The following is a 13,198-nucleotide window of genomic DNA, read 5'->3' as shown; positions in this document are numbered from 1 at the left end:
ATATTTGTGATGTCTAACAGTGCTTATTACTGTGGAGTATTGTAATACTATGAGCTGTAATAGTTTGAACCACCTTATATTTATGAGATGGTGTTTTCCTCATAGGGTGGCTCATCCCCTCCATATGCCTTCACCGTCAGTACCACTATGTTGCTGATTTAAAGACTTGGACTGAAGCTGCCTCCTACTGCAGACGGACATACACAGACCTGGCCAGCATTGAAAACACTGAAGAAATGAACCAACTTATGAACACAGTTTCATCTTCCGGCCACAGCTCTGATGTCTGGATTGGTCTGTACAGTGCAATCGTCTGGAGGTGGTCTGATGGCTACAGAGGGACTGGGTCTGAATACAGGAACTGGAGAACTATTTATAATGAACCAGATTTTGGTTCAGGTGGTCAGTTCTGTGTGTTCACTAGAGGTGATGGAAAGTGGTTCGATCATTTTTGCTATAGTGAAATTCCATTTATCTGTTACAGAGGTGAGGATCTAGCGAGGCACGTTTTGATCTTGAACATTTTTTATTTTGAATTTTCATTATGTGACATCTCCACTTATTCAGCTAGTTACAAGGTACATTATTGTGCATCCAAAATCACTCCAAATTATAAATAATATATAAATAAGCAATGAACTAAACCTAAACTTTAACCTAAATATACAATAAATCTAAAAATATTTAACAAATAAAAGTAAGAAAAGGTAAATAAATAAGCATGGTTATTTTTCATTAGTCTTAAAATAAAGTATTTTTTTATTACAGTTACATTAAGAGAAAATGTTTTGTATTGTGTATCTGAAATGTAGCTATTTACTATTTATTTTTAAATTATGTTATAGAAGCATTTCTCCTTTTTTTTAAATTTATTTATGTATTTATTTATTTATTTATCAAAACAGATATAGCAAATAACGAACCTTATATATTTCTTGTGTATACAACTTATAAATAAAGCAGGGGGACCAATATTATAAAAGAAAAGAAAAGTAATTGGATAAAAACAAGTGTTGTATTATTATTATAACAGTTATTTTGTTTATACATTCAGCTATAGATTAAATGTATTAGTTGGCATAGATAATCAGCTCAGGAATGTTTGACTAATTTTACATTTTGATTTATAAATATGAAATTTGGTCAAATTAATTACATAAAACTAAGAGCAAGAGTCTCTGTCATATTCAGTAAATCCAAGCTATACATTTATTTTTAAAGTAATCAAAATTCACAGTAGATATGTTGTTTGAGCTTCTCACAAAAACTACAGCTTACATTAATGTCTTTATTAGGCTTCTGTAAATGATGATTGGTTGGATAAAACATGAGGCATTAAGATATCTCTTTGATTTTATGGTCAGAAAAAAGCTGAATAATAAATATATTTCCAATAACACTGGACCAAAAGGGCAGGATGTGTACTTAATATATATTAACTTAATAATAACTTAATAATAACTTGCTGAAACAGTTGGATTGTCAGATATTTTTTTTTTATTCTTGGAAAAAAAACAAATTCCAACAAAAGAGGTTAATTGCCATTTTCCTTAAAACCTTTAAGAGCTAAAACAATTTAATGGGACAGCTTAAAAAACAACTGAGGATTCCTATGGAGCAGCGGTCAGCAACCTTTACTATCAAAAGAGACATTTTAGACAAAAAAAAAAAAAGATTTGTCTGGAGCCGCAAAACATTTGAGCATTGTGATGAAGATAACACAGCCTATAGTCTAAGTATATAGTATATAAGTCTAATGCAGTGAGGGACAAAGAGACAATGTACTACGTAGTATTAGGGCCACATTGAGGGAAAAAACATCTGAGATTTCCAGAATAAAGTCAGAATATTACGAGAAAAAAGTCGTAACATTACTAGAATAAAGTCATAATTTTGCGAGAAAAAAAAGTCGTAATATTACTAGAATAAAGTCTTAACTTTACGAGAAAAAAAGAAAATAACACGTAAAATGACTACTTTATAATATTATGTCTTTATTCTGATTATTACGACTTTTTTCTTGTAAATCTTTGACTTTATTATCATAATATTATGACTTTATTCTTGAAATCTCAGATTTATTTTTTTCCCTCAATGTGGCCCTAATACTCCGTCGTACCGTCGTACCAAGTAGCCCTACATTTTATAGCACATATGATGCATGTTCACCATGGGTTTCTGATAAGCCTATAAGCACAGCTAAAGTTGGGTTTAAATTTCAGAACTCCGTCTTTTTTCTTTCTTTCTTCTGATAACTTTTCCCTTCCTTGAAGAAGACCTTCCCATCAGGCTGCTCTCTCCATTTCAGGGTGGCTCCCGCTTCTTTCGTCTCCAGTCTGTCCTGGAGCTGGGAAACACAAATGGTAGCCATTTCAATAGACATCAACTTTGTTTGGAAACCCAGAGAGGACGTGAACCCAACAAAATTATTCACACCGTTTTACTTAAAACAAATTAGATAGATAGATAGATAGATAGATAGATAGATAGATAGATAGATAAATAGATAGATAGATAGATAGATACGTGCCTTTTTCAGGATGTCTGCTTTCACAGCAGGGTCATTCAGATCCAGAGAGGAGTCCTCCGGCTTCATCCTCAGTCTTACTACCTGCCTCTTTACTGTTGCAGAATGAACAGAGAAATGAAACATTAGTTTTCTGTGGTATTACTTTTTTGATACCATAAAAGGACAGTAAATCACTCACCAGGGAGGCTGTAGCAGACAAACGGTAATCTCCTTTCACAGTCAAAAGCCCTCCATCTTCCTGAACTTTGCATAGCAACACCACATACATGTGTCAATGAGCCAAGTGGGTTTACATCGTTATCCCAGTAGCTGAATTTGTAGTTGCTACCATCAGACCAATTGAAATTGGGATCTCTAAATAGGCCAATCCATGCCCGGTCTTGACTCGGCACCAAACTCTGGATCTCCTGGGTCTCAGTGTCGTTCCTCACATTGGCCAGGTCTATGTAGTTCTCCCTGCAGTACCTCTGAGCACTGGACCAACTCATTCTTTCATTCACAAAAACAAATTCAGGATCCAGCTGTGTTCCTGCAGTTAGGGTTAGAGGGGGTGGAGGAGGAAATGTCACATACTGAAATTCAAAATAAAACTTTTTCAAGATCAAAACATGCCTCGCTAGATCCTCACCTCCGTAACAGATAAATGGATATCTATAATTGCAAACCTCATCCCACCACCTTCCATCACCTCCAGTTTGCACACAGAACTCAAGACCTCTATACAAATTTGGTTCAGTGTAACTAGTTCTCCAGTTCCTGTATTCAGACCCAGTCCCTCTGTAGCCATCAGACCACCTCCAGACGATTGCACTGTACAGACCAATCCAGACTTCAGAGTTGTGGCCGGAAGATGAAACTGTGTTCATAAGTTGGTTCATTTCTTCAGTGTTTTCAATGCTGGCCAGGTCTGTGTATGTCCATGTCCATCTGCAGTAGGAGGCAGCTTCAGTCCAAGTCTTTGGATCAGCAACATAGTGGTACTGACGGTGAAGGCATATGGAGGGGATGAGCCACCCTATGAGGAAAACACCTTCTCTTAAATATAAGGTGGTTCAAACTATTACAGCTCATAGTATTACAATACTCCACAGTAATAAGCACTGTTAGACATCACAAATATCAGAGAATTCACTGACCTGAGAGACTCAAGACACCCAGCAAGATCCTCTCCATCATCATGCTGACCTGTGGACTGTGTATCTCAACATGCGACCCCAGCTCTTTCATTACTGTTCATAGGCAAATCTATGGAAATTCAAGCACAGCTTCTCTTTGTCTTCCCAAGAACAACGTCAGAATCAGTAGATTCAGCCGCTGTTCTTTTCCTGTTTCCAACTTACCGTCAACATTGTTATTTTTAAACCGTGACCACAATCGTTCCCTGACCTTAACCATGTGGTTATCATGGTAAGCAAGACGACAAAAGTCTCCTAACCTTAACAAAGTGCTTATTTTAACCTTAAACATGATGTTTCCATAAATCTATCCAGCCCCGGTAGCTCACCTGGTAGAGGGGGAGTCCTTATCACAGCGGCCCGGTTTGAATCTGACCTGCGGCCCTTTGCTGCATGCCACCCCCTCTCTCTCCACCTTCAAAACTCTCACTATCAATAAAAAAAGGCGAAAAAGCACCAAAAATTATTTAATAAATAAAGAAAGTGTAAGTAAATGATTAACAAACTATTTAGATGTACATTTATGCATGCATTTATACATATAAAAAATGGTTTGTGACGTTTTATAAACACTTAACACTGCAATTCATGATTAATTCAGGTACCAGATATACTATGACTTTATTTATGACACACTATGACTTTTTATGTGGTTTTCATAGTAAACCAGTCATAGTATAGTATGTCATAGGAAGTGGGCCTAGACCCTAGAGGGCACTGACTCATGTTTTCTCTAATGGAGTGACACCCTTGAGGTCAGGTCATCGTGTTCACTGAGACCACCAGTGCCTGGAATGATAAAACAACAAAACAAGCCATTTGGTTATATTCTAATCATGATAATACCCTTCTGTGTATATTGTGGCAGCTGTTTTGCATTGTATTCTGATGCTGATTCGTCTGAGGCTGCACAAATTTGTTTTCTGCAGTCACACACCTACACATTCTCTCAAACTCTGTGATGGTAAAACAAAGAGCTGGCCAAATAAGAAAGAGTTTTTTTAGAAGTAATTTACATCTTCTCTGGGCGTATGAATGGTTCTGTGTTGCAGGATAGATTTTAGAGACTTGTGTTTTTTAGGATGTCTGCTTTCATAGCAGGGTCATTCAGATCCACAGAGGAGTCCTCCGGCTTTATCCTCAGTTTTAGTACTTAAAGAGAAATGTACCTCTAGTGGTATCTCTCTATACAGATAGTTTTGGTGTCCAGGTTTTGACTCACCTGTCTCTGATAAGTCTGCATCCAGTCCACAATGAGGCTGAATGGATAATTCACAGAATACGTTTTCTTGGGGAAAGAGTCACTATGAAAACTGTGTTAAGGTGGCGAGGGCTGGAGACTCTGGACATTTGAGTATTGGACGTGAGGTAACTGGAATTAAGGAGAGAGAGACAGGAAATTCCACCAAAAGTGAGACTTTATTTGAGATGCCTTTCCCCTTTATCCTCAACAAGTGGTGTATTTCTGAAGACACACTTGATGAAGGCTGAGGATCAGGTATGGCTGGTAGCAGGGCAAACAGAGACATGTTCCATAGTGCAAAACATGTTAGTAAAAAGGCAGTAATAAAGTTAGTAGTGCAAAGTACAAAAAAATATACCAGATATAAAAATACAAGGCGATAAAGAAAACTGTTAAAAGTGAATATAGTGCAGGGTAACAGCTGTGATACACGACTAATAAAAAAGTGAATATAGTGCAGAAGAGACTGTTAAAAATGAGTATAGTGCAGGGTAACTCCAGTAGCTTAGTCTATGAAAGTGCACTGTGTGCATTATTATTTGTCCTGCAGACAGATCCTCATTTAAACAAATGCTTTTAATGTGGAACAATGGAAAAAATATATAAAAATAGGAGCAGTATATACAGTATTGACAATAAGCAGACTATTAACAAAATTGCACAAGTGGAAAATGATATTGCACAGTGAGAATGAATGAATGAATGAATGAAATTCCAGTCAGTTTGTTGGTGTGTAAGTGGTCTACTGGGAGCAGTGCCAGTTGTGGTCTACTGGGAGCATTGCTGGTTGTGGTCTACTGGGAGCAGTGCCAGTTGTGGTCTACTGGGAGCATTGCTGGTTGTGGTCTACTGGGAGCAGTGCTGGTTGTGGTCTGCTGGGAGAAGTGCTGGTTGTGGTCTACTGGGAGCAATGCTGGTTGTGGTCTACTGGGAGCAGTGCTGGTTGTGGTCTACTGGGAGCAGTGCTGGTTGTGGTCTGCTGGGAGAAGTGCTGGTTGTGGTCTACTGGGAGCAGTGCTGGTTGTGGTCTACTGGGAGCAGTGCTGGTTGTGGTCTACTGGGAGCAGTGTTGGTTGTGGTCTACTGGGAGCCGTGCTGGTTGTGGAGTCTGACAGCTGCAGGAAGGAAGGACCTGCGATAGCGCTCCTTCACACACTTTGGGTGGAGCAGCCTGTCTCTGAAGGAACAATGGATATATTCTGTATGAAAAAAATATATAAATATATATTAAAGATAAATATGTTCTTTCAGCAGAGGTTCAATAATAATACTTCACTAATTACACACATTTCAACTCTGCATTTATGTTGTTTATTCATCCCTAGAGGATCCCTGTTTCTCCATAGCAGGGGTCAGCAACCTGCGGCTCTGGAGTCACACGCAGCTCTTCATCCCCTCTCCAAGTGGCTCCCTGTGGATTTTTAAAAATGGAAATGAATAAGTGTTCTTTGTTTACATTTTTTATTTTTATTTATCATTGTTGTAGGTCTGTGGTACGACGGTACGACGGAGTATAAGGGCCACACTGAGGAAAAAAAATAATCAGAGGTTTCAAGAATGAAGTCATAATATTATAAAGTAGTAATTTTACGTGTTATTTTCTTTTTTTCTCGTAATATTCTGACTTTATTCTGGAAATCTCAGATTTTTTTTCCCTGTGGATCTGAATGACCCTGCTATGAAAGCAGACATCCTAAAAAACGCAAGTCTCTAAAATCTATCCTGCAACACAGAACCATTCATACGCCCAGAGAAGATGTAAATTACTTCTAAAAAACTCTTTCTTATTTGGCCAGCTGTTTGTTTTACCATCACAGAGTTTGAGAGAATGTGTAGGTGTGTGACTGTAAAATACTAATTTGTGCAGCCTCAGACTCATCAGCAGAGCACAATGCAAAACAGCTGCCACAATATACACAGAAGGGTATTATCATGATTAGAATATAACCAAATGGCTCGTTTTGTTGTTTTATCATTCCAGGCACTGGTGGTCTCGGTGAACACGATGCCCTGACCTCTAGGGTGCCCTTCCAGTAGAGAAAACATGAGTCAGTGCCTTCTAGGGTCTAGGCCCACTTCCTATGACATACTATACTATGACTGGTTTACTATGAAAACCACATAAAAAGTCATAGTGTGTCATAAATAAAGTCATAGTATGTCTGGTACCTGAATTAATCATGAATTGCAGTGTTTTATATTTTTTTATATATATAAATGCATGCATAAATGTACATCTAAATAGTTTGTTAATTATTTACTTACATTTTCTGTATTTTTTGAGTAGTTTTTGGTGTTTTTTTGCATTTTTTTTTATTGATAGTGACAGTGAGAGTTTTGAAGGTGGAGAGAGAGGGGGTGGCATGCAGCAAAGGGCCGCAGGTCAGATTCGAACCCGGGCCGCTGTGATAAGGACTCCCCCTCTACCAGGTGAGCTACCGGGGCTGGATAGATTTATGGAAACATCATGTTCAAGGTTAAAATAAGCACTTTGTTAAGGTTAGGAGATTTTTGTCGTCTTGCTTACCATAATAACCACATGGTTAAGGTCAGGGAACGATTGTGGTCACGGTTTAAAAATAACAATGTTGACGGTAAGTTGGAAACAGGAAAAGAACAGCGGCTGAATCTACTGATTCTGACGTTGTTCTTGGGAAGACAGTTTTTCCGGATGGTTTTGGAAAAAAACATTTATTTGCATTGCTTTTTGCATTAACAGGCCGGTGGACTTTGTCCGTGACGGAGAGAAGCTGCGCTTGAATTTCCATAGATTTGCCTACGAACAGTAATGAAAGAGCTGGGGTCGCACGTTGAGACACACAGTCCACAGGTCAGCATGATGATGGAGAGGATCTTGCTGGGTGTCTTGAGTCTCTCAGGTCAGTGAATTCTCTGATATTTGTGATGTCTAACAGTGCTTATTACTGTGGAGTATTGTAATACTATGAGCTGTAATAGGTTGAACCACCTTATATTTAAGAGAAGGTGTTTTCCTCATAGGGTGGCTCATCCCCTCCATATGCCTTCACCGTCAGTACCACTATGTTGCTGATTTAAAGACTTGGACTGAAGCTGCCTCCTACTGCAGACGGACATACACAGACCTGGCCAGCATTGAAAACACTGAAGAAATGAACCAACTTATGAACACAGTTTCATCTTCCGGCCACAGCTCTGATGTCTGGATTGGTCTGTACAGTGCAATCGTCTGGAGGTGGTCTGATGGCTACAGAGGGACTGGGTCTGAATACAGGAACTGGAGAACTATTTATAATGAACCAGATTTTGGTTCAGGTGGTCAGTTCTGTGTGTTCACTAGAGGTGATGGAAGGTGGTTCGATCATTTTTGCTATAGTGAAATTCCATTTATCTGTTACAGAGGTGAGGATCTAGCGAGGCACGTTTTGATCTTGAACATTTTTTATTTTGAATTTTCATTATGTGACATCTCCACTTATTCAGCTAGTTACAAGGTACATTATTGTGCATCCAAAATCACTCCAAATTATAAATAATATATAAATAAGCAATGAACTAAACCTAAACTTTAACCTAAATATACAATAAATCTAAAAATATTTACCAAATAAAAGTAAGAAAAGGTAAATAAATAAGCATGGTTATTTTTCATTAGTCTTAAAATAAAGTATTTTTTTATTACAGTTACATTAAGAGAAAATGTTTTGTATTTTGTATCTGAAATGTAGCTATTTACTATTTATTTTTAAATTATGTTATAGAAGCATTTCTCCTTTTTTTTAAATTTATTTATGTATTTATTTATTTATTTATCAAAACAGATATAGCAAATAACGAACCTTATATATTTCTTGTGTATACAACTTATAAATAAAGCAGGGGGACCAATATTATAAAAGAAAAGAAAAATAATTGGATAAAAACAAGTGTTGTATTATTATTATAACAGTTATTTTGTTTATACATTCAGCTATAGATTAAATGTATTAGTTGACATAGATAATCAGCTCAGGAATGTTTGACTAATTTTACATTTTGATTTATAAATATGAAATTTGGTCAAATTAATTACATAAAACTAAGAGCAAGAGTCTCTGTCATATTCAGTAAATCCAAGCTATACATTTATTTTTAAAGTAATCAAAATTCACAGTAGATATGTTGTTTGAGCTTCTCACAAAAACTACAGCTTACATTAATGTCTTTATTAGGCTTCTGTAAATGATGATTGGTTGGATAAAACATGAGGCATTAAGACATCTCTTTGATTTTATGGTCAGAAAAAAAGCTTAATAATAAATATATTTCCAATAACACTGGACCAAAAAGGCAGGATGTGTACTTAATATATAATAACTTAATATTAACTTAATAATAACTTGCTGAAACAGTTGGATTGTCAGATATTTGTTTTTTATTCTTGGAAAAAAAAGAAATTCCAACAAAAGAGGTTAATTGCCATTTTCCTTAAAACCTTTAAGAGCTAAAACAATTTAACGGGACAGCTTAAAAAACAACTGAGGATTCCTATGGAGCAGCGGTCAGCAACCGTTACTATCAAAAGAGACATTTTAGACAAAAAAAAAAAAAGATTTGTCTGGAGCCGCAAAACATTTGAGCATTGTGATGAAGATAACACAGCCTATAGTCTAAGTATATAGTATATAAGTCTAATGCAGTGAGGGACAAAGAGACAATGTACTACGGAGTATTAGGGCCACACTGAGGGAAAAAACATCTGAGATTTCCAGAATAAAGTCAGAATATTACGAGAAAAAAGTCGTAACATTACTAGAATAAAGTCATAATTTTGCGAGAAAAAAAAGTCGTAATATTACTAGAATAAAGTCTTAACTTTACGAGAAAAAAAGAAAATAACACGTAAAATGACTACTTTATAATATTATGTCTTTATTCTGATTATTACGACTTTTTTCTTGTAAATCTTTGACTTTATTATCATAATATTATGACTTTATTCTTGAAATCTCAGATTTATTTTTTTTTCCTCAATGTGGCCCTAATACTCCGTCGTACAGTCGTACCAAGTAGCCCTACATGTTATAGCACATATAATGCATGTTCACCATGGGTTTCTGATAAGCCTATAAGCACAGCTAAAGTTGGGTTTAAATTTCAGAGCTCCGTCTTTTTTCTTTCTTTCTTCTTAGAACTTTTCCCTTCCTTGAAGAAGACCTTCCCATCAGGCTGCTCTCTCCATTTCAGGGTGGCTCCCGCTACTTTCGTCTCCAGTCTGTCCTGGAGCTGGGAAACACAAATGGAAGCCATTTCAATAGACATCAACTTTGTTTGGAAACCCAGAGAGGACGTGAACCCAACAAAATTATTCACACCGTTTTACTTAAAACAAATTAGATAGATAGATAGATAGATAGATAGATAGATAGATAGATAGATACATAGATAGATAGATAGATAGATAGATAGATAGATAGATAGACAGATAGACAGATAGACAGATAGATAGATAGATAGATAGATAGATACGTGCCTTTTTCAGGATGTCTGCTTTCACAGCAGGGTCATTCAGATCCAGAGAGGAGTCCTCCGGCTTCATCCTCAGCCTTACTACCTGCCTATTTGCTGTTGCAGAATGAACAGAGAAATGAAACATTAGTTTGCTGTGGTATTACTTTTTTGATACCATAAAAGGACAGTAAATCACTCACCAGGGAGGCTGTAGCAGACAAACGGTAATCTCCTTTCACAGTCAAAAGCCCTCCATCTTCCTGAACTTTGCATAGCAACACCACATACATGTGTCAATGAGCCAAGTGGGTTTTTAACGGCATCCCAGTAGCTGAATTTGTAGTTGCTACCATCAGACCAATTGAAATTGGGATCTCTAAATAGGCCAATCCATGCCCGGTCTTGACTCGGCACCAAACTCTGGATCTCCTGAGTCTCAGTGTCGTTCCTCACAGTGGCCAGGTCTATGTAGTTCTCCCTGCAGTACCTCTGAGCACTGGACCAACTCATTCTTTCATTCACAAAAACAAATTCAGGATCCAGCTGTGTTCCTGCAGTTAGGGTTGGAGGGGGGGGAGAGGAGGAAATGTCACATACTGAAATTCAAAATAAAACTTTTTCAAGATCAAAACACGCCTCGCTAGATCCTCACCTCTGTAACAGATAAATGGATATTTAGTATTGCAAATCTGATCATACCACCTTCCATTATTTTTAGTGAACACACATAACTCACGACCTGAATAAAAATTTGGTTCACTGTATCTGGGGTCCCAGTTCCTGTATTCAGACCCAGTCCCTCTGTAGCCATCAGACCACCTCCAGACGATTACACTGTACAGACCAATCCAGACTTCAGAGTTGTGGCCGGAAGATGAAACAGTGTTCATAAGTTGGTTCATTTCTTCAGTGTTTTCAATGCTGACCAGGTCTGTGTATGTCCGTCTGCAGTAGGAGGCAGCTTCAGTCCAAGTCTTTGGATCAGCAACATAGTGGTACTGACGGTGAAGGCATATGGAGGTGATGAGCCACCCTATGAGGAAAACACCTTCTCTTAAATATAAGGTGGTTCAAACTATTACAGCTCATAGTATTACAATACTCCACAGTAATAAGCACTGTTAGACATCACAAATATCAGAGAATTCACTGACCTGAGAGACTCAAGACACCCAGCAAGATCCTCTCCATCATCATGCTGACCTGTGGACTGTGTGTCTCAACATGCGACCCCAGCTCTTTCATTACTGTTCGTAGGCAAATCTATGGAAATTCAAGCGCAGCTTCTCTTTGTCTTCCCAAGAACAACGTCAGACTCAGTAGATTCAGCCGCTGTTCTTTTCCTGTTTCCAACTTATCGTCAACATTGTTATTTTTAAACCGTGACCACAATCGTTCCCTGACCTTAACCATGTGGTTATTATGGTAAGCAAGACGACAAAAGTCTCCTAACCTTAACAAAGTGCTTATTTTAACCCTAAACATGATGTTTCCATAAATCTATCCAGCCCCGGTAGCTCACCTGGTAGAGGGGGAGTCCTTATCACAGCGGCCCGGTTCGAATCTGACCTGCGGCCCTTTGCTGCATGCCACCCCCTCTCTCTCCACCTTCAAAACTCTCACTCTCACTATCAATAAAAAAAAATGCAAAAAAGCACCAAAAACTACTCAAAAAATACAGAAAATGTAAGTAAATAATTAACAAACTATATAGATGTACATTTATGCATGCATTTATATATATAAAAAATATAAAACACTGCAATTCATGATTAATTCAGGTACCAGACATACTATGACTTTATTTATGACACACTATGACTTTTTATGTGGTTTTCATAGTAAACCAGTCATAGTATAGTATGTCATAGGAAGTGGGCCTAGACCCTAGAAGGCACTGACTCATGTTTTCTCTACTGGAAGGGCACCTAGAGGGTATTGCATCACGTTTTCTTCAATGGAAAGGCAGCCTTAAAGGCACTGCATCACTTTCTCTCTACTAGAAGGGCACCGTAGAGGTCAGGTCATCGTCTTCACCGAGTCCACCAGTGCCTGGAATGATAAAACAACAAGACAAGCCATTTGGTTTTATTCTAATCATGATAATACCCTTCTGTGTATATTGTGGCAGCTGTTTTGCATTGTATTCTGATGCTGATTCGTCTGAGGCTGCACAAATTTGTTTTCTGCAGTCACACACCTACACATTCTCTCAAACTCTGTGATGGTAAAACAAAGAGCTGACCAAATAAGAAAGAGCTTTTTAGAAGTAATTTACATCTTCTCTGGGCGTATGAATGGTTCTGCGTTGCAGGATAGATTTTAGAGACTTGTGTTTTTTAGGATGTCTGCTTTCATAGCAGGGTCATTCAGATCCACAGAGGAGTCCTCCGGCTTCATCCTCAGTTTTAGTACTTACAGAGAAATGTACCTCTAGTGGTATCTCTCTATACAGATAGTTTTGGTGTCCAGGTTTTGACTCACCTGTCTCTGATAAGTCTGCATCCAGTCCACAATGAGGCTGAATGGATAATTCACAGAATACGTTTTCTTGGGGAAAGAGTCACTATGAAAACTGTGTTAAGGTGGCGAGGGCTGGAGACTCTGGACATTTGAGTATTGGACGTGAGGTAACTGGAATTAAGGAAAAAGAGAGACAGGAAATTCCACCAAAAGTGAGACTTTATTTGAGATGACTTTCCCCTTTATCCTCAACAAGTGGTGTATTTCTGAAGACACACTTGATGAAGGCTGAGGATCAGGTATGGCTGGTAGCAGGGC

At 37.9% G+C, this 13,198-nt stretch overlaps 1 protein-coding gene across 1 annotated transcript; it reads right to left on the bottom strand.

Annotated features, from left to right (window-relative positions):
* Positions 1–2,012: 2,012 nt before the first annotated feature.
* Positions 2,013–11,963, bottom strand: LOC119482154. Its single transcript, XM_037759573.1, has 9 exons — positions 11,572–11,963; positions 11,154–11,450; positions 10,618–10,968; positions 10,440–10,531; positions 10,071–10,192; positions 4,928–4,964; positions 2,709–3,510; positions 2,531–2,622; positions 2,013–2,347 (listed from the first exon to the last, which is right to left on the bottom strand). The coding sequence occupies exons 1-9, from the start codon at positions 11,660–11,662 to the stop codon at positions 2,219–2,221; spliced, it is 2,013 nt and encodes a 670-aa protein (XP_037615501.1). The 5' UTR covers positions 11,663–11,963; the 3' UTR covers positions 2,013–2,218.
* Between the last annotated feature and the right edge of the window lie 1,235 nt (positions 11,964–13,198).

The sequence above is a fragment of the Sebastes umbrosus genome, chromosome 22 (assembly GCF_015220745.1).
Source record: "Sebastes umbrosus isolate fSebUmb1 chromosome 22, fSebUmb1.pri, whole genome shotgun sequence".
NCBI classification, from domain to species: domain Eukaryota; kingdom Metazoa; phylum Chordata; class Actinopteri; order Perciformes; family Sebastidae; genus Sebastes; species Sebastes umbrosus.
Note: the sequence above shows the minus strand (reverse complement) of the source record. Positions and strands in the feature narration are given on the sequence as shown.